This window comes from Musca domestica, unplaced genomic scaffold (genome assembly GCF_030504385.1).
Source record: "Musca domestica strain aabys unplaced genomic scaffold, Musca_domestica.polishedcontigs.V.1.1 1, whole genome shotgun sequence".
Taxonomy (NCBI): domain Eukaryota; kingdom Metazoa; phylum Arthropoda; class Insecta; order Diptera; family Muscidae; genus Musca; species Musca domestica.
Window position 1 is genome coordinate 25,143,592 of NW_026712114.1, and position 27,528 is coordinate 25,171,119.

At 34.3% G+C, this 27,528-nt stretch overlaps 1 protein-coding gene and 3 non-coding genes across 5 annotated transcripts in view; 1 reads left to right on the forward strand and 3 right to left on the reverse strand.

The window, feature by feature from the left end:
- Positions 1-27,528, forward strand: part of LOC101889931 (choline O-acetyltransferase) — a 180,568-nt gene that overhangs the window by 142,399 nt on the left and 10,641 nt on the right. The window contains exons 4-8 of one of the 2 annotated variants that reach the window (XM_059121020.1): positions 4,215-5,194; positions 5,261-5,383; positions 5,490-5,694; positions 5,761-5,961; positions 7,701-8,636. In XM_059121020.1, the coding sequence (XP_058977003.1) occupies positions 4,215-5,194; positions 5,261-5,383; positions 5,490-5,694; positions 5,761-5,961; positions 7,701-7,898 (1,707 nt within the window). In that variant the 3' untranslated portion in view covers positions 7,899-8,636. Of the gene's footprint in view, positions 1-4,214; positions 5,195-5,260; positions 5,384-5,489; positions 5,695-5,760; positions 5,962-7,700; positions 8,637-27,528 lie in introns of those variants that run through there. The other variant, XM_020037437.2, reaches the window with a different exon arrangement.
- Positions 23,439-23,511, reverse strand: TRNAR-UCG (transfer RNA arginine (anticodon UCG)). Its single transcript has one exon. It is a non-coding gene; the product is annotated as a tRNA-Arg (tRNA).
- On the reverse strand, positions 24,079-24,151 carry TRNAR-UCG (transfer RNA arginine (anticodon UCG)). Its single transcript has one exon. It is a non-coding gene; the product is annotated as a tRNA-Arg (tRNA).
- TRNAR-UCG (transfer RNA arginine (anticodon UCG)) lies at positions 26,257-26,329 on the reverse strand. The gene has a single exon. It is a non-coding gene; the product is annotated as a tRNA-Arg (tRNA).

The following is a 27,528-nucleotide window of genomic DNA, read 5'->3' on the forward strand; positions in this document are numbered from 1 at the left end:
TCTTTGGACCAAATCCGTTTCAGTACACTTGGAGTCGATCGAGCGATGTCCGTCCGTCTGGCTGGCTGATGCGCACGATAAATTTCGAGAGAGTATCCGAATTGGTCCAAACTTGGTACCCCGTAATATTATTATCAATCTTAGATCGAGTTTGGAGATTAGCAATATCGGCCCTCCCCCACAAAGGGTCAAATTTTGAATAACCAAAAAGATTATAAAATCCTCATAGTTGACACATCCCATAACAGTCACATAACATCTACTGGGAAGATGGGATATATCGGTTCGCTCCTTCAGGTACCTCCCCCACAAAGGGTCAACATTTTGAATCCCTATGAAGCTCATATTACGCGAAATTACCACCCGATTCCATTAAGACTTCTTACATCTTAATATTTCCATTAACACAAGATTTTTTATAAAGATGTTAGATAGAGGACCATTTCTTCTGGTACCTCCCCACAATGGTTCAAAGTTTTGAATAACCAAAGCGATCATAAAATAAGCCTCAAGTTCTCCTCAAATTTCACACATCTCATTATTTCTACTAACACAAGATATGCTGTGAAGGTGGCATATATCGGTTCACTCCTTCTGGTACCTCCCCCATAAAGGGTTGAAATTTGAATATCCATGAAGCTCATAAAATGCGAAATTAACATCCGATTCCATTCAGACTTGGTACATCTCAATATTTCCATCAGTACAAGATCTGTTATATAGAAGGTAGAGATCGGATCATTTCTTCTGGTACCTTCCCCATAAAGGGTCATAGTTTTGAATAACCAAAACGATCATAAAATCCGAAATAATCATCCTGTTCTCTTCATATTTCACACATCCCATTACTTCTACTAACACAAGATATGCTGTAAAAAATGGCTATATCGGTCCACTCCTTCTGGTACCTTCCCCAAAAAGGGTAAAATATTTGAATACCCATTAAGCTCAAAAAACGCAAAATTAACATTCGATCCTCTTCAAACTTGGTACATCTCATTATTTCTATCAACACAAGATCTGTTATAAAGATGATAGAGATCCGACCACTTCTTCTGGTACCTCACCCACATAGGGTTCAAGATGTTGAATAGATTCAAACATTTTTGCTAAAACCAGATCTGTTCTAAAGATAATATATATCTGGTATCTTACTCACAAGGGATCACAATTCGCAATACTTTCATCTGTCATAACTTGCGAAACAAGTCAGCGATTCTTCACAAATCCTATATCTAAATATTCCTCTGAACCAGAAACCTGATATGAATATGGAATTTATCGGAGTTTATGATTTCGAATAAAATTGGATAAAAATATTCGAATTTCCTGTAACTTTGACTTTGACCAATATTCTTATCTGTATTAGATGAAGTATGGAAATGGAATACTTAGGTCGACTATATATGGTACCACACGCACATTTGTAGTTTTTAAAAAAAATGTACACATAACTTATATAATATGAAGGAAGAGACAAATAAAGTGCAAACCTGGCACGTCGTAATATTTATATCATATTTAGTTACGCCCAATACGTAATGGACAATATCGGAACACTCCTATAGGACCTACTGGAGTCTGGGGTTTGAATAATCATAGTAGAAGTCAAAATATTTTTAAATAATCGACCATTGGCAGAGGATATACATCTGTCGACAAAACCGACTGATACTTTTTAACTTGTTTTTTCGAGGAAATTTCCTATAGCTCGCAAAAAATCACCCTTTATAAAAAGACCAAAGAGTCTTCTATCAATAGAAGACGTCTCAATTGTCCTCCATCTCCAAATTCAATTGTAACTGTGTTTAGGGTAATCTCTGTAAAATTTGGCTGTATCTGATAGCTGGTGTGAAATATCGTTGTTGTGGAGAGCATGAGGGACTTAAATACACAATCGGATGAAACATTTATAATGGGACCTGTAGCTATTTCTTAGCCGATTTTCACCGAATTTCATAAACATATTTGATATATTATCCAGAATATCGTTCTTACGAAGTGCAAATTACGACTGTGGGGGACAAAAATAACAAATCGGATGATAATATATATTGGAGCTATTACTAAATCTGAACCGATTTCCACCAACTTTGACAAACTTTTTTCTAGGCTAAATTTTGTTATATGTGCCAAATTCTATTCTATTCGGACTGACGTAACACATTTGGTGCACCATTAAAGGAAAATTAGCCAAAGATATACAGGGTGAGATGAAAAAACTGCAATCAACTTCAGACTGTTGTCATTTCTAAGCCACTCACCATCGCTCGTTACCGTGATACTGGTAGCGTGGCCCGACGTCAAGGAAGTGGATGGAAGAAAACGGCAACAACAGCAGAAATGGTTCGAAAAGCAAAGAAGCGACTTTATCGACACCCGCGTCGCAGCGGCCGAAAAGTGGCTCGTGAGCTGAACATATCGCAATATTCCATTCGGCAAATATTGAAAAATGAGCTCGGGGTAAATCCGTTGAAATTCCAAAAAGTGCAAGATCTTACACAGCTTAAGAGTTGCTTCGCTTGGCCGAAAGTGGTAAACTACCGAATTTGGTTTTCTCCGATGAGAAAACATTCGTTGTCCAGCAGTTCGTAAACAAGCAAAATATTCATGTTTACTTGCCAAAAAGGTCTGCTGAAAATGTGCACCTTCCACCAGAACTCAACTCAACCGGCAATGGTTATGGTGTGGGCCGCCATAACAGCCGATGGTCGCTCTCCGCTCTTATTAATCGACCGTGGCATCAGAATAAATGCCGAATATTATCGCGAAAATAATCTGGAGGGTATATTTAAGCCTTGGTCACTCAAATATTTTCGCCGCAGACCTTGGACATTCCAACAGGAATCAGCATCATCGCACTCAGCATGCGCCGCCCAAGAATGGTTACAAAATGAGATTCCTCGCTTCATTTCCAGCGCACAATGACCACCAAAATACTAATCCGTTTTAATATTGTGTCTGGAGTATTTTGGAAAGCAAGGTTGACACTAAAAAATACCAAAGTGTCGATCACCTCAAGCAAACGCTTCGCCGGGAATGGGCCAACATACCGCAGAGCAACATTCAGGCAGCGTGTGACGGTTTCAATGGCCGTCTGAAGGCCATAATTTGTGCCAAAGGTGACCAATTCGAACAAATCCAAATAATATTCCAAAATTTGATGCTATTTCCGACATTTTTGCTTTTATTTAGTAATATTTAAAAAAAAATGTAAAAATTATAATGTTTCACTTTCTTTATCTAACTCTGTACAGAAGATGTTCCACATGTCTTCCATAAAAGACAAACACAAAGACTTCTACAGGAAATCTCTCAAAGGCTTTGTGTATTTTACAGACCTCTGATGGATCTTCTATTCAATGTATTCTATCATTAGAAGTCCTCCTAGAAGTCCCCTATTTGTAGAAACCTCAAAAATGCTGTAAAACTTTAGAAGACCCATTAAAAGTCCGTCTTATCTATTATCAAGAGCCGCCTATCCACAGAAGTCTGTTTAAGGGTCTACTATCTAAAAGATTTCCAATAGGCCTTCCACTTTTAGATGACCTCTGAATCTTTCGATAATTTTTTTTTTTTTATTGGTGACCTTGTGTTGCTTTAATAAACACTTCTTGCAGGTCCTTCGTCTATATAAGATCCCTCAAAGATCTTCTACAAACGGAAGATGTTCCAAATCTCTTTCATAAAAGAAATGCACATGATCTCCTAATTTAAGGCTCTATCTCTATACTATCCCAAGGATCTTCCTCCAATCAAAGACCTTGCAAAGGTCAAAATGTTTTATTATTTTAGATGTCCTTTGGAATTTCCTCCTTGTAAAGACCTATCACTGGTCGACTGCAAACAAAAGTCTTTTCAACGGTCTCCCATCTGTGAAAAAGTTACAAAATCTCTTTCATCTATTGAGGACCTCTGAAATGTTCGATTGAAGATTTCTTTTTAAAATAGACCTCGTTCCACCCCAATAAACTCTGCAAAATAATTACATTCCCGTCGACACACAAAACATGAATAGATTTCAATAAAATTTGGGAACTTTGATCTCTTATCATAAAACAAACAGAAACAAATAACATTGTTCGGAAATTCCAACACAGCGCTGAGTTGTCCGATAGGAGTCAAATTTCTTCTCCCGATCTTGTACCTGATAAATCAATTTACTAATTGTCAAAATGTCATCAATGTCATCTTTGTTTTGTGGTTTTTTTCAGGCTTACTACTATTGGCTGAATGACATGTATATGGATGTACGTTTGGCCCTGCCCATTAACTCTAATCCGGGTATGGTATTTCCACCTCAACGTTTTGCCACGGTCCATGATGTGGCCCGATTTGCGGCCCGCATTATCGATGGCATCTTGGTGCACAAAGAAATGTTAGATAGCGGCCAACTGCCCCAGGAGAGAGCCACTTCACGTGAGAAGAATCAACCGCTCTGCATGGCTCAATATTATCGCCTGTTGGGCTCGTGTCGTCGTCCAGGCCTCGAACGTGATTCGCAATATTTGCCCCAAAGGAAGGCGGATAATCAGCATGTGATTATTACGTGTCGCAATCAAATGTATTGCGTTGTGCTGAAGGCCGAGGATCGTGGCAAATTGTCGGAGAGTGAAATAGCTTCGCAGATCCTGTATGTGCTGAGCGATGCCCAGTGTTTACCATCGAAACCACCGCCAATGGGTTTGCTTACGGCTGAGCCACGCACCCGTTGGGCTGGCGATCGGGCCACACTCCAGCTGGAGGAACGTAATCAGCGTAATATTGATTTGATTGAAACTGCTTTGATTTTGTTGGCCTTGGATGAACCATTGCCGTTGAATTTCAATGCCCGTGGTTTTAGTGGAGCCACACCATCCACCCACTTTGCGGGGGGACGTGACGAAACGAACATGGCCCACGAGATGTTACATGGCGGTGGCAGTGATTACAATTCCGGTAATCGTTGGTTTGACAAAACCATGCAAATAATTATTTGCACCGATGGTACCTGGGGTCTCTGCTATGAGCACTCCACGTCGGAGGGTATTGCTGTGGTCCAGCTGCTGGAGAAAATCTACAAGGGTATCATTGAAAACCCAAGTGAGGACAAAGGTGTGCCACAACATCATTTGCCACCACCCAAGCGTTTAGAATGGGACATTGCTCCGGAGATCCAGAAACGTTTTGCTGAGGCTGCCGTTAGTTTTGATAAGTAAGGGTTTGGGGGATTTGGAGATAGGGGAATTTGATTAAATTGTTGTCTCCTTTTATTTCCCAGGGCCATTGATAATTTGGACTTTTATGTATACCGCTACAAGGGCTATGGTAAAAATTTCATTAAGGCCTGTCAAGTTAGTCCCGATGTTTATATACAGCTGTCGCTGCAATTGGCCTATTATAAGTAAGTAGGATATGTTGAAATCGGAGGGGCATATGGTGGATCATCTAGGGTCCCAAATGGTAGAGTTTTACCTGGAACCTAATAAACCTATTTCTCTCATTTATAGACTGTACGGTCATTTGGTGGCCACATATGAGAGCGCCTCAACCAGACGATTCCTCTTGGGTCGTGTAGATTGTATACGCAGTGCCAGCACCGAGGCTCTGGAATGGGTAAAAGCCATGTGCCAAGGTGAAGGGGCCAATGTCGCATTGGAAAGTGATCGCGAAGAGGAGGAAGATCCACGTAAAGTGAAATTTAGCATATACAGTGTAAGTTTCCCCCTCCCTCCATTTCTTTCGTACAACTCAAAATATTATCAATTCATCCTCTTGCAGAAAGATCATTTGCGTGAACTATTCCGTTGTGCGGTGGCCCGCCAGACTGAGGTTATGGTGCAAAATATTCTTGGCCATGGTTTGGACATACCACTGTTGGGCCTACGAGAGGCAAGCCGTGAGGTATCCGGTGAATTGCATGAACTGTTTACAGATGAATCCTATGCCATATCACAATGCTTCCTGTTATCCACCAGCCAGGTAAGCAGGACAATGTTTGAGTGTTTAATATTTTTTATTTAGTTTTTGTTTAAAAAATCCTATAAATATTGCACAATAATACCGGCACAATGCACTCTTTAATTATATCAATGATAAAGAGTTTTTAGAGAAGAGATGAGGAGTTTTCTGAAGGGAGAACTTCTAGTTGGAGGCAGTCTGATACAATCCGGTTGAAGAAGAGAAGAAGTATCATAGAAGAGGAGGGAAAAAACGATATCCTTGTATAGAGGAGTAGAAAAGAGAGTCTTGTATAGACCGGGTCTGAATAAAGGTCTGTTTAGTGAGAGAGCTTTGATGAGGCCTAACATATATAAATGAGCTGCGAGGGGAGTCCTCCGAAATGCGAAAATTTAAGGTTTCTATAAAAACTGAGACCTTCATAGGAATAACATGAGGTCTTCATTGGGAAAACTTGAGGTCTTCATTGGGAAGACGTGAGGTCTTCTTAAAGAAGACCTGAAGAATTCGTTTGGATGCCTAGGCCTAACATTTATAAATGAGCCGCGATGGTCCTCCTAAATGCGAAAATTTAAGGTTTCAATAACAACTTGATTTCGTTCAGAGCTGAAGTTTTCATTTGGAAAACCTGAGACTTAAGGTCTTCATTGGGAAGACCTGAGGACTTCTTAAAGAAGACCTAAAGTATTCATTTGGAGGCCTAGTTACTTTCAGACCGGATGCCTTTACGTAGTTGACTTAAGACCTTTATGGAGAAGACAAGAGATATCCATTGAGAAGACCTAAGATCTAAATAGAGAAGATCTGAGGTCTTCATAGGCACGGAAAACCTGAAGTTTTTTGCAGAGAAGACCTTCATGAAGAACACCGAAAACCTGTATACAAAAAGATTAATGCCTTCCTATAGAAGAGCTGCAACCTCTTCCTATAGAAGAGCTGCAACCTCTTCCTATAGAAGAGCTGCAGCCCCTTCGTATAGAAGAGCTGCAGCCCCTTCGTATAGAAGAGCTGCAGCCCCTTCGTGTAGAAGAGCTGCAGCCCCTTCGTGTCGAATAGCTGCAGCCCCTTCGTGTAGAAGAGCTGCAGCCCCTTCGTGTAGTAGAGCTGCAGCCCTTTCGTATAGAAGAGCTGCAGCCCCTTCGTATAGAAGAGCTGCAGCCTCTTCCTATAGAAGAGCTACAGCCTCTTCCTATAGAAGAGCTGCAGCCTCTTCCTAAAGAAGATATTGATATTGATAACTGAGGTCTTTATAGAGTAGATATGTTGTCTTAGAATGGAATAAAACGAGGTCTTAATGAAGAAGACCTAAAATCTTCACGGAATAGACCTGAAGTCTTCATGGAGAAGACCCGAAGTCTTTGCAGAACATGTGTGGTCTTCAAATATGAAACCATTTTTCTAGAGGGGCATTAATACTGTTGGTCTTCAAGAAACGACCTGGAAGAAATCTAATTTAAATGGGATAGGGTTAAGGGTTTATTATAATTTTGTTTATTCATATATTTTTTATTTATTATTTAAAGTTTAAATGTTGTTGAACAAATTTTTACAACAAAAAATCACTACTTTCCAGTTCTATTGCACTACACATTTACTATAAGCACCATGCCAAAAAGCGCACAAAATAAAAATGCACCTACATAAGGTAAAACAACGAGCACAGAGCACCCTTGCACCAAAATATATATGTACCAGAAATTATATTAATTCATAATAAAAAAAAATTAATATTAAATGGAAATTCAAATCGAAAAATTTAGGTGGCCTCAACTACGGACAGTTTCATGGGCTATGGACCCGTTACCCCCAAGGGCTATGGCTGTTCGTACAATCCACATCCCGAACAAATAATCTTTTGTGTTTCAGCATTTTATGCCTGTGAAGATACCAGTGCTTCACGTTATGCCAAATCACTGCAGGACTCTTTGGATATTATGAGAGATCTGTTGCAGGATTAAACACTAAAACGTGTCAGCTTCGAATCGCATAGAAATTATTCACGACTATAAAAACCCATCCTCCAACCAAAAGCAAAGAAAAAAAATACGAAACAAAACATATCATAAAATGTACCTTAACAAATGAAAATGAATGAACGAACAAACGAAGAGAATAACAAGAAACAAAACAATTAAATAATTATTGAAAAGATTTTAGAAAAATTATACAACCAAAAAAAAAAAAACAAAAATTAGTTACAATTATATACACACATATATATATACATAGAAAAATACATATTAATATATACATACATGCAAACTGAAAATTATTAAAAAAAATGAAAAGTATTGAATGTTATTAACTGAAAAAAAAAACAAAAGCAACAAAATAAGAAAACAAAAGTAGGGAAATCACTCACATGCCATTATGCATAAATAATAATTATTAATAATATTATTATTATTATTGAAGTTATCGAACAAAATAGTTGAAGTATAGAAAATGTTTTTTAGCTAAACTGTTGGAAGTACTATATAAACCATACAATAATTACATATATACATATATATATATACATATGAATTTAGCAAATGTCATCCACACTCACATAACCCCAATCTCATCCTAATATTTATTTAAAATAATCATATTTAAAAATGAAAGGCCTATTGAAAACCTTCCCTCTGTAGAAGACCTGGACAATCGAAGAAGACCTGCAATAGCTCTTCTCTCTGCAATAGACATTTAAAAACTCGTACATATATGGAACACCTGTTAGGGTTTTTTTATCCATAAAAGTTTCTTCAAACTAGTGGGTTTTAAAAACATAGAACCCCCTTATCAAAGGGTCCGCCTCTATAAAGATAAACGATTTCTATAGAGTTACGAAACTTCTATAAATTGAAGACCTATAAGAGGACTAGGGCTGATGGTCTGTGGTCAGAAAAGCTAGAAAAAATTTTAAGCCATGAAAGATTTATTAAAATATTGACTTGTGTAAGGATTTTTATGCCAAAAGATCTGAGAAATTTATTCTATACTTGGATGAAAGCCCCTAAATACCCGGCCGAGGACCGGCTATTAAAAACAAGGGTAATCTATAATATAGTATATATATCTTAATACCCCATCAAAAGGTCCATTCTCGACTTTTCCGGTGTTTTTCAGAAAGTTCCGTACAAAAAGTACCAATTTTTTTATTGCTCCGGAACCAGTTCCAACAACCCAATTGTTGGATAGGCATGACATGACCACTTGTAGGATAGGTATTTCCATAAACTTCCAACATGATAACCATTTTAAGCATATCAGTTTTGGATACCCGGGTTTTGTATCCGAACTTCCGGGTCGAATAATCGGTAACCCAAAAAATTTGGTTTGCCATAATTAGGTTAAAATACCTATTCCGTAATCGTTATTGACATAATAACCATTTTTATGGCGATTATGTCCGCAACTTTCTGAGAGTTATGACCGATTTTTTTATTCCCTCCACCATACTATGGAGGGTATATTAACTTTGTCATTCCGTTTGTAACTCCTCGAAATACTCATGTCAGACCCAACAAAGTATATATATTCCTGATCAGCGTCCGTCTGTCTGTCTGTCCGTCTGTCTGTTGTAATCACGCTATCTTTCGAACGAATTGAGATAGAAGGCTAAAATTTTGCACACGTGTTTATTTTTCCAGTAGGCAGGTTAAGTTCGTAAATGGGCCATGTATAAGTACCTCCCCCCATATATAAGTACCTCCCGATATTCGGTATTTTGATGATTTTAGCGACATTATTCATCGAAATTGTTTCAAATTTGGTATTTGAGATTCGTAATGGATACTACAGCCTATGACAGAAAATTGTCTGTCCGCGTCTTCGTTTAGCCCCCATATAACGGTACTTCCCAAAAATCGGTATTTTGATGATTTTAGCGTCATTATTTAACGGAATTGTTTCAAATTACTTGTGACAGTAAATGGTCTATGCAGGTACAGGTCTTCGTATAGGCCCCATATATCAGTACCTCTCTATATTCGGTAGGTACAATACCCACCGAAATTTTTTGAGATGTCGTATTTGACGTTCGTAATGGATACTATAGCCTGTGACAAAAAATTGTCTATGCTGGTCCAGGTCTTCGCACAGCTCCGATATAACGGTACCTCCCTATATACGATATTTTGATGATTTTAGCTACATTATTCACCGTTTATTTCAAGTTTCGAATTTGAATATGGTAATGGCTTATGGCAAACAAGGCCTATGTAGGTAAACGTCGTATAGACCCCAATAAAACGGCTATATTCGGTATTTTTAACATTTTAACAGCATTTTTAAGGACTTTATTTTTTAAAATTTCTAAATTCGTTCCAAATGGTGGAGGGTATTCAAAGTTCGGCCCGGCCGAACTTATTGCTTTTTAAATTATTTTTTTTTTATTGGCATCCCCATTCGGTTTATAAGTGGTATGACCAAAAAACCGTTAAAAACCCCATTATTGTTCTCGGCTTTATATCCGTGGGGAGTATAACACGACACCCATTTTTTTCACGACAATTGCAATAATCAAATCGCAAAGTGGTTATCCTATGTCCTCGATAGCCTCTATCTTTGAGGTCTTGAAACGATACTGGGCTGTTGGTGTAAGCCCTGGCTTTCACGGAGATCCAATGAAAAATGAAATCGCAAGATATGAAATCAAAAAAACTTGTTGTCTAATTGGGATGACCTCTTCAGGAATTCCATTATTTACATCACTGGCATATCGAACGAAAAAAGTAATTGTTTTGTGGCCATTAAAATCCGACAATTAAGCACTTTCAGTAAAAAAAATCGAAAAAATAAGTTTATCGATTTTTAGTAAACAAAATATAAGAACTTATCTTATTTAATCTGTCTAGAAAACTGAGAAACACTGCACCTTCCATTCAACTTGTCGGTATGGTCCATTCTAATAGATCGGCTCCCGTACCTTCTTCTATATTTGATCCGACTGTATATATAACCAGTCCGATTGGGTGCAGACTGGGCCCGCTCCATTCAACTCTATTTGAAATCTGTATCTTTTTTTTTCAACCTTTATGTTTGAAGTTATATAATCGCTGCTACATTTATGAGGGTTAAAGCTTACTTTAGCTCTCTAAATATTCATTAAACTGGTGTGACCTTACGTGTAGTATGGAGCGTATTCTATTCTCAAAGCCTCAACGCTCATCGTGCTGTCGAATTCGACCGGAGCGAGGTTGAGCTCATTAAGGCCATGTCACGTAGCTCCATCCTAAAGAAAATAAACTTTCTCCAAACCAATGACATCCAACTCGGACCACAAAAAAAAACAATGATCATCGTAACTTCGTATCCTACGTCATTTTCGAAAAATATGGTCTAATGATCTGTAAGAGATCTACTCAAGATCTTTTATCTACAATATCTATCAGTCAACTGTCTGTCAAGAGAAGAGTTGCCAACGGTCTTCTATCTGCAGGAGATCTGTCATACGTCTTTTATAAATAAACATTATAAAAATTGGTCTTTTCATATACACACATATACGTAAAGTGCTCTCGAACCCAAAAATACACCAGTGTGGAATCGGAGCATAAATCCTTAACTAAGATTGTTCAAATTTTACCTAAATTGTGTAGTTGTTATTTACACAAATTTATAATTTAATTTAATTTACCATAGAAAATAGTTCCTATCTTTGAAGCTTTAGTTACGTTTGTTAAGTTACTGTTAAGTTTTTCATATATACATACAGCCATAGAAACATACATGCATATGCCATGATTTCAAAAGGATTATAAATATTTCATATTACCCATGACTTAAAGCCAATATCAGACACCTGGCACGACCATGAAGGTACATTTACTTCGAAGAAAACCACTGAAATGCAACTCTGTTGTAGTGTTTTATTCTATTATATATTTTTCTAAAGGCCTGATTACACATGATGTTAGAGTCATATGTAAAATAACATTTTCGCATTTTATAATTTACATTTTTATAGCACACATTGAATGTAAAACTTAAAAAATAACACTAAATATATAAACTAGTTAGTATAGTGAACTTAAGTACCGATTACACATGATGGTAGAGTCATATGTAAAGTGACCTTTTCTCGATTTATATTCCACATTTTCAAAGCATACTTTGAGAAGGTACAAAAAATTTTTAAACTTAAAAGAAATACTATATCATATAAAACATATACTATATTTTACTTGAAATGCGCCTGTATTTTATATATTCTACACTTTAAATATAAATATATTATTGTATACTATACTATAAAGCGTCTCTTTTTAGACAAAAAATATTTTTGTGACCAACTCAAAGTAGGCTGCAAAAAAAAAATAGAAAATTGGGGAAAATTTCACTTTACATATGACTCTTACAACATGTATGATCTGGGAATTTATTTTTTTTCTTTACATTACAATTTTTCACAAATTTATTAAATTTGGGGTAGATATAGGAAACCTGAAATATGAATTTTACAACTGAATTTGAAATATTAATTTTTTATCGTTATAACTTAAATTATTATAGACAAATATATAAAATGTATAGATGTTATGGCAGAATAGGGACAGAAAAATACTTTGAATCATAGCATTATGCTACCTTTTATACCCTCAGCCATATGGAAAGCGAAGGTATATATCATTTGATACCGCCAAAACGTGCCTCATCGAAATAACGGTTTTAGACCCCAGGTGTCTTTGGACAAAATCCGTTTCAGGAAATTTGGAGTCCATCTAGAGGTGTCCGTCTGTCTGTCTGTCTGGCTGGTGCGCACGATAACTCTTGAAGGGAGTATCCGATTTGGTGCAAACTTATATATATATGCAAACTTATATATCGGTCTACTCCTCCTGAGACCTCCCCCCACAAAAAGTCGAAATTTTGAAAAAATAATTACTGCACCGAAAGAGAAAGGATCGTCCGATGTTCCTCCTACTTTGCAAATCCTAATATTTACATCACTGCTAGGTCAAGTGCGAAACTGGATAAGATCGGTCCCTTCCATCAAGTACCTTCCCCACAAAATTTTGAATAATTATATGTATTGTAAAATGGAATATTTCAGTTCACTCCTTCTGAAAAACCCCCCAAAAGGTCGCAATTTAAAAAAAAAAAAAAAACATTTTTCTCGAACTTTGCAAATCTAAACATTTACGTCAGATGCGAAAATGGCCAACATCGGTCCACTCCGTGAAGGTTCAAAATTTTGAATAATTCAAATTTCACACATCCCAATAATGTTATTAACCCAATGCCTGGTGTGAATATGGAATATATCGGTTTACTCCTTCTGATACCTCCTCCACAAAGAGTCAAAATTTTGAATATACATGAAGCGCATAAAACGCGAAATTTACCTCCGATTCCATTTAGACTTGGCACATCTGAATATTTCTATCAACACAAGACATTTTTTGAAGATGGTGAAGATCGGACCATTCCTTCTGGTACCTCCCCCACAAAGGGTCAAAGTTTTGACGATTATAAAATCCAAAATAAGTATCCTGTTCTTTTCTTATGTCACACATCCCATTATTTCTACTAACACAAAATTAGCTGTGAAGATGGTATATATGGATCCACTACTTCTGGTACCTCCTCCACAAAGGGTCAAAATTTTGAATAACCAAAACGATTATAAAATCCAAAATAACCATCCGGTTCTCTTCATATTTCACACATCCCATTATTTCTACTAACACAAGATCTGCTGTGAAGATGGGATATATCTACTGGTACCTCCCCCACAAAGGGTCAAAATTTTGAATACATGTGAAGCTCATAAGAAGCGAAATTAACATTCGAATCCATTCAAACTCGTCACATCTAAGTATTTCTATCAATACAAGATCTTTTATGAAGATGGTGCCATTCCTTCTGGCACCTCCCCCACAAATATTTTAAATAACCAAAACGATTATAAAATCCAAAATAAGCATTCTGTTCTCTTTATATTTCACACATTCCTTTACTTCTACTAACACAAGAACTATTGTGAAAATGGGTACCTCCTCCACAAAGAGTCAAAATTTTAAATCCAGGAAGCTCATAAAACGCGTAATTAACATTCGATTCCATTCAGACTTGGTACATCTCAATATTTCCATCAACACAAAATATGTTATAAATATGGTAGAGATCGGACCATTTCTTCTGGAACCTTCCAGAACCCACAAAGGGTTCAAAATTTGAAAAAAAAAAAAAACAAAACGCTCATAAAAAGCGAAATAAGTATCCAACTCTCTTCAAATTTCACACATACAAACATTTTTGCTAACAAAATATCTGTTGTAAGATTGATATATATCTGCGAACCCCTGCTGGTACCTCACCCACAAAAGGTCACAATTTTAAATACTAAATATAATCTACCAAATCACTGAGTTGAATATGGAACTTTTCGGAATTTTTGATTTCGCCTAATATGTATATAAATGTTCGATTTTCTTGTAATTTTGCCCACACCAATATGTTTTTCTGTATTGGATGAAGTATGAAAATGGAATACTTCGGTCGACTACATTTGGTACATCACGCACATTTTTACTTTTTCTAAAAATTATCACATATCTCATATAAAGTGAAGGAAGTAGCCAATATAGTCCAAACCTGGCACGTCGCAGTATTTATATCATATTTATTTAGGTGCGATACGAAATGGACATTATTGAACTAACCGTTCGGAACCAACCCCATAGAGGGTCTACAATTTGAATAATCATAACAGAAGTCAAAATATTTTTAAGTAATCGCAGAATAGCTGAGGGTATATATCTGTCGGCAAAACTAATTGATCATTTTTTATTTGTTGTATCTATGGTGCAATAAGAGGAGGTAGAATAAAGTTATATCTAAAATTTTTCAATTCCTTTATGGTGTCCCATTCTGTCAGAATATATACACAGCTTATGTATGTTTAAAAAATTAAAAAAAAATGAAATTATTCCAAATTCAGTAAAATCCAATTCCATTTTATCGAAAAATCCCAAAATTCCATTTATGTTTTCCCTAATATAAAAAATCTGAAAAATAATCAGAAGTAATTTGTTGAAAGTTTTAAGAGCCTATTTAACAATATATAGCTCTACTACAGGGTTGCATTTTTCCTACTTCCTTTGAGATTAAAACCCCCTTTCTAGATATGTAATGAACATACCCAACTAATTTTTAAGAAAAAAATTGATTGGCTACTTGTAAACATGCTTGTTGCAGGTTATACATATCTCGATCTATGCGAACAACATGGTTACCAAATAATATTATTTAAAAAGAATTCCTAAACGTTAACTGAGATTGCAAATAACTTTTTAAGCCAGGCCAACAAAATGTAATTACTATTTCCCAAAACTAGTCAAATGTTAAGAATTATGCCATGCCACACAGACACTCACCCCCACGAGCTGCTCGATATCTTACATTCCTGAAAAAAAGAACATTGCATATGTTTCGGTTATTCAATTATTAAAAAAAAGCGGAAGTTCAAACTAAAGATATGATAACATTCAGAAAAAAAGAGACAACGAAACTTTAACCAAAAAAAACAACAACCACAACAACAATCACCACACTGGCAACAACTAACACCAAAATTTCATTTTTCTTTGGAATTCTCTCATGTACATCGCCATGTATGTTTTTTTTAGCGATAAAGGTCACTGATTTACCTTTTAACAGAAAACAGACAAAAAAAAAAGAAACAACTTTGTCACCCGACTGGTTGGCATTAGATTCATTCTGTCTGTTTTTCATTGAGGTAGTAGCGGGTGTGTGGTTTCGTTATCAAAAAAACACAAAAATGTTGATAATATTACACAAGTGAGTTTAGTGATTCGAATTCATTATTAACAAATAATGTTTAATAACATTTTTAACTGTTTTATTAAATCGTAGTACTTCTTTCGTAATATTTGACAGCAATCTCAACGCAATTCTAGTTATGGACTGTCATAATGGAATTTAATAGATAGTTACCAAAACATTCAGCACACAGCTGCCGGGTGCAGTAGGTCTTCCTTTGGGTTTAACATTTAACATTCATAACTTATAAAATATAATTATGGTTTTGGAAAATTTCAAAGAATATATGAAAAATATTACTAATCTGAAATGAGGAAGTCGCAAAGAAATAAAAGTAGTTGGCGAAAATCTAAATACAAATCTAATTGGTATTGCCAAGAATGCGTAATCGGAATACAATGATGTGAGTGTATTATTAATTACTTGCGTTTGGTATAGACAAAGGAGTCCGTAATCTGGATATCTATTGAAATTTTAATGCATGTTACAAAAGAACAAACTTCCTTAGTTTTTTTTTACAAAATATATGGGAGCCGCGTTAAGCTAGTCCGAAACTAACCTTTTCATGACCTCAGCCATCAGGAAAATTATAAAATTCCTACACTTTTGGAATTACGTTACACTTTCGTTGTTCATTTCATTGCAAAATGTGAACTTAAGATTTCACTTCGTCAGAAGAAAGCAACTGATGCCTGCAAAACCCTCTAAAACCGTAAAATTCGCAAAAGGAAAACTTGAAAAATTTTTGTATGTTTGATACGAAACTCGCAAAATTTTCAAATGTTTCGAAATTCTGAAAAGAATCAATATTTGACGTAGAGCACAGTAGCATATATTGTTTCTAGGATGGTTGGTATTGAAAATTAGGTTTATCGGTCCACATTTTGGGATAACCCGATAATCGGTATTTTGATGATTTTTGCTACATTTTTCCACCGATTCACCCAAAAGTGGCAGAACATTGAATATCTAGGTCCGCGTTTTCCTATGCCCCCATATAACGGTACCTCCCGATATTCGATATTTTCTGATGATTTTTATCCACATTTCTTCACGGATTTGTCTAAAAATGCATATTTGTAGTTTCTTAGGGTATTAAAAGTTCGGCCAAATAACAAGAAAAGAATACAGGGTGAGATAAAAAACTGCAACAAAGTCAAACGCCATAATTTTGACATCTTTTTTAAATTTTATTGAATGAAAGCAAAAAATCTCGGAAATAGCATCAAATGTTAGAATAAGTTAAGGTTTGTTCGAATTGTTCACCTATGGCACGTATTATGGTCTTCAAACGGCCAATGAAACCGTCACAGGCTACCCGAATGTTGCTCTGCGGTATTTTGGCCCATTTCCGGCGAAGCGTTTGCTTGAGGTGATCGACACTTTGGTATTTTTTAGTTCCCACCTTGTTTTCCAAAATACTCCAGACACAATAGTCCAACGGATTGGTATCCGGAGATTTTGGTGGTGACCATTGTGCACTGGAAATAAGGCGAAGAACCTCTTTTTGTAACGTTTCTTGGGTGGCACATGCTGAGTGCATGGTGCTGAGCCCTGTTGGAATGTCCAAGGTCTGCGGCCAAAATGTTTGCGTGCCCCTCCAGAATATTTTCGCGATAATATTCGGCATTTATTCTGATGCCACGGTCGATTAATACGAGCGGAGAGCGACCATCAGCTGTTTTGGCGCCCACACTATCACCATGGCCGTCGCTAAAGTCTGATGGCCAACCGAAGGTGCACATTTTCAGTGGTCCTCTTTGGCAAGTAAACACGATCATTTTGTTTCTTTACAAACTGCTGGACAACGAATCAGAGAATATCAAATTCGGCAGTTCACCACTTTTGGCCAAGCGAAGCAACTCTTTCGCCCTTTTGAGTCTATTTTCTTTCTGTTGCGGCGTAATTTCTTGCACTTTTTGGAATTTCAATGGCTTTAGCCCGAGCTTAATTTTCATTCCGAATGGAATATTGCGATATGTTCAGCCCACGAGCTATTTTTCGGCCATGGCGACGCGGGTTTCGACCAAGTCCTTATTTAATTTTCGAACCATTTCTGCCGATGTTGCTGTTTTCTTCCGTCCACTTCCTTGACGTCGGGCTACGCTTCCAATATCACATTTATATGCTGGAGTGGTGCTCTAACGATAGCCAATTGTGGTTTCCCAGCGAAATATAAAGAAATAACAACTGATGCCTGCATTCCATCACGAATAACTTTTTTTCTTTAAAATTATCACCAAAAATGCTTTTGTGTGCTTGTAAACAATATAGTGAGCTGTCACTGGAATAATTTTAACAGCTGTCGGACGTGTGGCTTAGAAATGACAGCAGTCTGAAGTTGGTTGCAGTTTTTTCATCTCAGCTATAACTACCATATATATGTTTCATCCGATTTGGTGTTTTAAATCCCTCACATGAGTAATATGCACTCCATAACAATAATCTTTGGCACTAGATATGAGATACAGCTCAGATATGAATGTTTCAGGTTTACCAAATAGCTAATATCAGCCCAAAATTTGACACTTCCGACGGAATTTAGATAAGAAACAATTATATTAAATAAGGGTGAAAATCGGTTCAGATATAGCTATAGCTTCCATATATATGTTTCATCCCATTTGTTGTTAAAGTACCTCTCATGCGTAGTATGCACTCCACAATAATGATGTTTGATACCAAACATCAGACACAGCTCGAAAATATTTTTGCCAATTTTTTTGTGTTCGGTTTAGATATTTATATACCTTGGATATACGTCTTCATCCGATTTTATGGTTATTGTTAACCATATATATGCCCAAATTGGCTAGATTTTTTTATATTCAACCGAATTATTGTGTTTGATGATGTAATATTTCCGGTTGAATACAAATTTCAGTCAATTTAAAATGCAAGCTTTTGGTGTCAAGTGAAATAAATCAGCCCAATTGGGATTTTCTCACCTAAAAAAATATAGGCTTTATCTTACACTTTACAGCGATATAATATAATAATTATGTTTAAACGTATTTTAAATATATTTCTTATTTGAAAATAACATAAAAAAAAAAACCTAAAAAAATTAGAAAAATATTCATTATACCAACATTTTTAATTGCAATGTATAACAGTTTTTATGTCCGCGGAAATAGAATGATGTAGTTGATTGCTGGCAAGCATCCCCACTCAGAGAATGTGTTATAAATACGTTTTTCAAATGTATAACAGAATAAGAATATTTCGTGTATAACAAATAAAAATACCCATATTTGCAATCTGGTATATAAGCAATTGAGTCGTTGGTTGTTGTCAGTGATAAATAAAAAGCGAAAGGTTTATGTCACAAATAAAGTGTTATCGATAGTTGTATAACGATTGTAAAGCAAACACTACGGGTTCAATTAGAAACGATGTTTTGTTATTGTTATAAAATAATAAAAAAATATAATAGTTTTTTATTTTATCGAATTGTCATATAACACATTTTCACAAATACATATAAGAATACTATTATATTTAATCGATTTGTCATATAACACTTTATAGCAGTTTGTATTTGAAAATGAAAACTAATTGTAAAACAAGTAAGCAAAGGCTACAGTCGAGCGGGGCCGACCGTTGAATACCCTACAACACTATAATAAACGATACAGTTTATATAGGCGAGATACTCGAAAGAATTCCACAAAATATTGTGACAAATAATAAAAGAAAACCATCAGGTTTCGTTCTCTAATTTTCGAACAATAGCAACTTAAACTAATTTGCTCATTTCCAATTTATTGGTAGATGTTGCACGTAAATGGTCTTCCTAGATCTGGAACCAATATTTCCCAAAGACCTATAATCTCTCAGAAGTGGCAAAAGATTAACATTTATTATTGGTTTTTGACTGAAACTCATCTATATGAGATACAGACATTTGACTATATTCTTCAACGAAATCAGCGTTAACGAAATAGTCAGAAGTGCGTCTTTCCTGTATTTGTGAATTCTCCAAAAAGTCACTGGAATGGACACTTTCGTATTTTGTCTATAAAAGTTGGCAATCTCCTTCACACATTGAATATTTTTGGATAGCCATCCAAAACTGCTTGGCTTTTGCAATGTCCGGTAACCCCCATAATTACGACCTGCTGAAAATTTTGCAGTTTTTTGGTCCATTTCAACCCCTAAATATATGGCGATCATCTCCAAAAAGAATAGGCTTTTATTCTGACCCTCATCTTATCTCCATGCAAAATTTCGTAAGGATCGGGCCATAAATGCGATCTGTATATGATATCCTGATATCCTAACTACTTAGTTTTGTTAGCTGTAGAAATATTACCAAATATTTAATTCAAAATGAAAATATGCCAAAAATATGACAAAATTGAAAAAATATGAGAAAATTTTACAAAATCAATATTTTCATCTTTAGAGAGATATTTTTATGCGATTTTTTTAGACGTTTTTTCTTTCCTGCCAAGAGGCCATTCTGAATTAATGAGAACTGTTGAAATCAGTTCAGCCGTTCTCGACATATAAGAGATCTTTCAAGCATATCTTCTTTGATAAACATATATATCGCACATATTTTGCTATATATCCGTTTTGTTGGATGTTAACATCAATGTAAAGATCAGAAGTAACCTTGTCATGGCTTTGTGATTTCGCCGGGATTTAAAATATTCGCGGTTTAATGAAAAATTTTGAATTTTTTCAACAAAAAAGATATGGTCTATTTTACCCGCTAAATATTATCCGATGACCACCCAAATGGGTAGGCTTCTTGCCAGCCCTAAACTCTAGCTACATGCGAAATTCCGCGTCGATTGGTCTATAATTGCGACCTGTAGAGCAAGTGCAAAATCAGGAATTTTTTCAGTTTTTGGTCCATTTCGACCCCTAAATATTATGCGATCATCACCAAAAGAAATAGGGTTCTATTCTGACCCTAGCCCCACCTCCATTTTAAATTTCGTGAAGATCGGACCATAATTGCGACCTGTAGAGTGATTACAAATTAACATGGACATACGGACAGACGGACGGACGGACATACATAGCTAGATCGACTCAGCTCGGCGAGATAGGAAGATCCATATATACTTTCCTATGTGGGAAATCAATATTTCGTGGTGTTACATAATTTTTGACCCAATCAAACTTATAATACCCCCAACACATAGTGTTGTAGGGTATAATGAATTATTAAATCAACTGTTATATTAGAGTACTTTTGTTATAATAGAACAAAATTGTGAAGGTATAACACTTTCAAATGGTGCAATTGTACTGTCAAGAACTGTTATAAGGCAAATTTTATGCAGAAATTTAGATTTTTGTAAATCTGCTGTTTTCTAAAATATCTTTTAATACGACTCAAATAATATTTTCCAAACCGATCTTCGATATTAAAAAAAAAATAATATAACTCTAAAAATAATTTCAAAAAATTCTAGGTTATTCCTCAAAAAATATTGAGCATAAATTCAATATTACTGGTTCAGATATATTTTAAAAAAATTTCAAAAAATATTAATAAAATTAACTTTAATAGTCTTAAAAATATTTAATAAAATTTTCCTATGTTCAACATTGTTCAGAAAATATTTCCAAATTAGGGTTTCTAATTTTTGGAAAATATATACGATTGTGGCTGAATATGGACTCAAAAATCATTTTCCTTAATATCCACTTTTGTGTCTCAAAATTAGTCCAAAAACAGAAACAAGACATGAATCACAGGCATTTGGGAACGAACTTTTTTGACACACAGATTTTCTTTTGGTGGAACGTATAAAAACTTCGAATATGGACAAAATAATGCTAACCTGCTTCATCTTAAAGCTATATGACCTGTATATGTATGTCGAAAGAAAAATGCCAATGCCAATTTTGGAATTTTATAAAATTTTGAAAAACATATTTTTATTCGACCAGTATAAACACGCCTGTATTTTTATTTTTATTTCCACCATAGGGTATATTAAGTTTGTCATCCCGTTAGTAACACATCGAAATATACATTTCAGACCCCACAAAGTATATATATTCTTTATCAGCATAAAATTCTAGTCGATTATGTCCCTCCGTCCGTCCGTCTGTGCTTCCCAAGGAAATGAAGTAGGCTAATAAAATTCTACTCAAATGTATATTATATCTGCAGGACTTTTGGTATTGAAAATGAGTATGTGGGTCCACCTTTCGGTATAGCCCCATATAATGGTACCTCCCTGTTTTCGGTATTTTGGTGATTTAAGGGACATTATTCACCAGAAATGTTTCAAATATAGTATTTGAACTTCGTAATGGATACTACAGCCTATGACAGAAAATTGTCCGTGCAGGTTCACTTCTTCGTATAGCCCCCATATAACGGTACGCCCGATATTTGGCATTTTACCGCAATTATTTCAAATTTTGTATTTGAAGTTCGTAATGGATACTACAGCCTATGCCAGAAAACTGTGTGTGCAGGTCCACGTTTTATAACCAACATGGTGCCTCCCTATATTCGGTATTTTAATTACTTTTGCACTATTATAAACATATTTTTTTTAAGTTTCGCACGTTGTCGTATATACCCTAACATACGACAACATTCGGTATTTTTAAGATTATAACAAAATTTTTTAACGAATTTTTTTGAAAATTGCCAAATTTGTACCAAATGTTGTAGGGTATTCAAACTTACAGTTTTTTACATGTTTTTTTTTTTTTTTTTTTTGAAATTTTGAAAATTCATAAACTCGTTCCAAATGGTGGAGGGTATTCAAAGTTCGGCTGGGCCGAACTTACAGCTATTTTAATTGTTTTTTTTTTTTTTTTTTTTTTGGCTAAAACACTTTACCAAAAAAGAATTTTTGAAAAAAAAAATCAATTTGGCGCAAAAATATTTAATTCTCAAAAACTGACAAAATATAAAAATGTATTTTGTTTAAATGTCTTAGCCAAAATAAACAATGTTCTTTAACACCTTTTTCAAAGCCCCACTATTTTTTAAAGAACGACGAATATTTCGCCGATCATAATCATTTTTACACAATTTTAATTATCACAGTCATATTGGTCGCCATATTTTGTATTCAAAACGGCAAACTCTTCGCCAGCTTTAAAGTATTTTTTAGGGCTTAAACCACATCAAAATTCAAATGTACTAAAAAATCGTTTTTAATTATTAAAAAAATATCCATTCAATAGGTACTTGTCTACCAATTTGAATGTTGATTAGAATTTTCGTGTTTAGGGCCTTTTACAATGGCGAAAGATACAGAAAAAGACAAAGAAATCTTTAAACTACATTAATATTGGTAGATAAAAATTAGAATGGAGAAATATTTTAGAAAATGATTTTTATCTAAATCCATTTTTTTGCGATAATTAATAGATTTTGAAGTAAATTTTATATAATGCCCAAAATTAGTTTTTCCACTTTTAAATTTTTTTAGTTAAAAAATTTGAAAAGGAATTGAAAAGGAATATTTTTTTATCCGCATTTACTTTCATATTGTCATATAAAAACAGATTCTATAATTCTAGAAAACATTGTTGCAAAATTATTTTATGCGAATATCTGAATTGGAAGTCCAATACTCATAATTCTTTAGATTTGATGTCTTGTCTCATGTCTCATAATTCTTTAGATTTGATTTGATTTAGTAGATAATAATTCGAAAAATGAGCTTCAAGAAAAATAAATAAAAATGATTTATTATAAAAATGATATTATATTAAAATAAAAAGAAATTTCTCTTCGACCGTGACAGGACTCGAACCTGCAATCTTCGGATCCGAAGTCCGACGCCTTATCCATTAGGCCACACGGTCATGTGTTTCGCAATTCCAAAACACCTTTAAAAATTCCCAGATTATTTCCAGCTATTTGTAAACGTGGCACATCAATTGATGAGTCATTGCAATAAAATGTATGAATTGCAAGAAAATAACAATGTTTACCAATTGTATTATTAATCAGAAAATCAAACAAAACAAAAAAACTCATAAATAAAGTAATGAGTTGAGTGGTAAAAATAATTTGTACGATAATTGAAAAATAAATATTTAAAAAAAATGTTACCCCGAAAAGAAAGTTTGTAATGTTTGATTCTAAAGTCTTCTTTTCTCCAAAGAATGCTATTTTCGGATTTACTCAATATTTCTCCAGAACTTCACCTTTTTTATTCACAAGACCAATCTTCAAACGTCATCTCCAAAGAGTTCGCCATACATACCACCCTATTTTAACTCCTAGGACAGGGGCAATCCAAATCTCAATTCATAACCTTTAACCTTAAAGTGGAGAAGAGGCAGCTTGAACAAAGTACAATAACTTCTTGCGTTGTTTGAAATATATTTTTATCATCAGCTTCTATTATATATAAAAAGCTCAACTTTCGACCGTGACAGGACTCGAACCTGAAATCTTCGGATCCGAAGTCCGACGCCTTATCCATTAGGCCACACGGTCATAGATAACTTAGGCATAAGTTTCTGTTTAGTTCTAAGCTGATTGTATTATTTGAATGAGAAGTTGAATAGCTCTATTTCCCTACATTCTTAATTTTAAAACATATAAAAAAAATTGAGCCGGACTCTAAATACCCTCCAGAAATTCCTTGAAAATAACAAAACCGTGAATCAGTAATCGTGCATGTTCTTGTTGCTTGACAGAGATATCGTTAGTAAAATTACCCGAATTACAACTGTAATTACAGATCCATCAGCCTTTTAACCCCACCATGCTTCCGAATCAGCCGAAATTTTGACATTTACGGTTTTTAATTGGTTAAATATTGTTCTGTTCCAGAACAATTTTTCTCAATAGCATTAAGGGAAAATCGGTTTTGGATATTGGTTTTATTTTTATGCTTTAATAATTCGAACAAAAGGTCGAAAAAAACCATCAATAATTGGTAATAGGTTTAAGTCGACTTGGGTTGGGAAATAAAATTTTAAAGTCAATTTTGAGATGATTGGAGTTCGACTTTCCGTAATCGACCTCCGGTTTGGGATCATCGATCTTTTGTCGATTTTTAATTTTCATACTAGCCAAAAAATATGCAAGGATTTTGGTTTTAATGTGATATAAAATTCGAACAAATTGGAATTAGGTTTTAGTCGACTTCGGTTGGGATGTAAAATTTGAAAGTCAATTTTGAGATGATTGGAGAAAATCGAAAATCAAAAAACCTAAATGTACCTTTCGACTTTCAAACGACTTTTCGTATTCGACCTCCGATTTTGGGATCATAGATTTTTTTGTGGATTTCTAATTTTCATACTAGCCGAAAAATATTCAAGAATATTGGGTTGAATTTTATACTTTTATAGTTCGAAAAAAAGTGGAAAAAATACGCACCAATAATTGGAACTAGATTCTAGTCGACTTGGGATGAGAAGTAAAATTTGAAAGTGAATTTTTCAATTATTGGAGGAAATCGAAAAACCTAATCGTATATTTCGACTGGAATCACAGATTTTTTGTCGATTTTAATTTTTATACTAGCCAAAAAAACATGCAAGGATTTTGGTTTTAATTAGGTACTTTAATAATTCGAAAAAAAAATGTTGAAAAAGATCGCATTAATAATTCGAACTAGCTTTTAGTCGACTTGGGTTGGGAAGTAAGATTTGAAAGTCAATTTTTAAATGATTGAAGAAAATAGAAAATCAAAAAAAAAACCTAAGCGGACTTGTGGTTACTTTTCGTACTTTTAATCTTTGGAAATACAATTTATCGCTTGAATGCGATTTAAATTTTATTACGATGGAGGTTGAAAAATTCGACATGGCTTAACTGAAAATACCTTTTTTCTCTGACCCACTATTTTAGCCTTTCAATTCGATTTGGCCTTTTAAAACTCGACAAAAGGTTTTTACAACTCGAATAGTTAATTCTTCGACTTCACAATCTGTAGGGAAAAATGTTCCGTTCTTCCTACTCAAAATCCAAAATTTAAAAAAAAATATTTTTAGTGCGAAATCATGTGCAGTAGAAACAAATAAGAAATATTGAAACGAGATGTTATTTTAATTGTTGATATCATTTCCGGTAAACAAATGAGCATTTTTTTCGTAATAAAATTTCATTTAAAATCTATGAAAATTTATTATTGCTCTGTTCCAGAACTACAAGAATGGGAAACTTTTCACTGCGATAGCCGTTTTTTTATGATATCAAAAAAAAAAAAAATGCAAAACTAGTAGAATCTTGCAGGTTCTGGAGCAAATCATATCATTTTTTAATGAAATAATATTGACTTCAAGATACGCTATTTAGATACTTAAATTAGTTCAATCAAGATTTGTAATAAAATTTTATAGGTTTTCACAATTTTTTTGCCAAAAAATTGCCTATTTTGCCACTACAAATAATGTTGTATTAATCATTTTAAATCCAAATACTTTTATGTACATTAAATTGAAAGTTTTTTTTACAATATTACTTAATTTAATTAAATTTTCAATTATTAAAAAAATTGTTCCGCACAATATTAATTCAAAAGTAATTTAAAGAAAATAAAATAATAAAAGGAAGGCTAGAATTTTCAGCCCTCATCAACCACAGTCTTTCGACCGTGACAGGACTCGAACCTGCAATCTTCGGATCCGAAGTCCGACGCCTTATCCATTAGGCCACACGGTCAATTGATTGCCGTCATTCAATGTGTACATAAAAGTTCGTATCTCCATTGTTATAATTCAAACAGTTGTTATAATTCACAAACAATGAGAGAATGTGTTATATGTGTGTTATACATACGTCACAGCTTTGCTGGTGCGTTGTTAAATTGTTATACAGAAACAGTTGAAAAGGGCGTTGCCAGATCCAAGAAATCCAAATGCTTCTCTACAACATACATGACATATATACGAGTTATATACAAACAAAATATTGTTAATTAAATTATTCACACATTTTCATGCCATACATATATAAATATATACATATATAGAATGAGACTTAAATAAATGTATACATATCATATAAAAGACCTACAAATATATATATAGAGAAAACAATAAATACATATCATTAGTAAATATATAAAGAGAAATAAAATACTTAAATGTATTCAAAACAAATAATGAAAAATAATAACAAATCTGTTAAAAAATCATTTTGGAAAACCTATATCTACATAAATCTACATACATAACAAAAATAATGAATAGACATGAAAATATTACTACAGACTACCTATTAGAAATATTATAAAAATTTTTGGAAATGATTTCCATAGAAAAAAGGAACAAAGAAGAGCCGTAGCTGTACATGTATTTGATGAATTGAAAATTAGAATTTTAACAGGTTAAATATATACATATATTATAAATATGAACGAAGTATAAAAATAATATACATTTTTCTGGAACAAAAATCTGAGAAAATTGGGTTCAAGGCCAATGAAAGACGAATTTTAGCAGGAGAATATTATTTGTGTTATTTCATATATAAACTGAAGTATTCCGATTATATTTTTAATATATCAATTCTAAATATATATTTAATTGATAATTCAAATTACATATATATATTCGATTTTAAAAAATATATATAATTCGAAATTTCGCAGAATTGATATAATCCATTTTAATCCGATGTCATTGTGCATTTGTTTGTAACATGGAGAAGAAAGCGAAATAGAGCCAAAGTTACTTTTGAGGATATTCATAGAATCAGTTTTTCAGTGCAAGTCTGTCTGTCCATGTATTTTTGTAAACAAACTGCAGGTCACATTTATTATCCGAATAGCCAATATCAATCCAAATGACCACGATTTCGGCACATCCGACCGAATTCAGTCCAGAAGCAAGTACATAAAATTTAGTGAAAATCGGTTC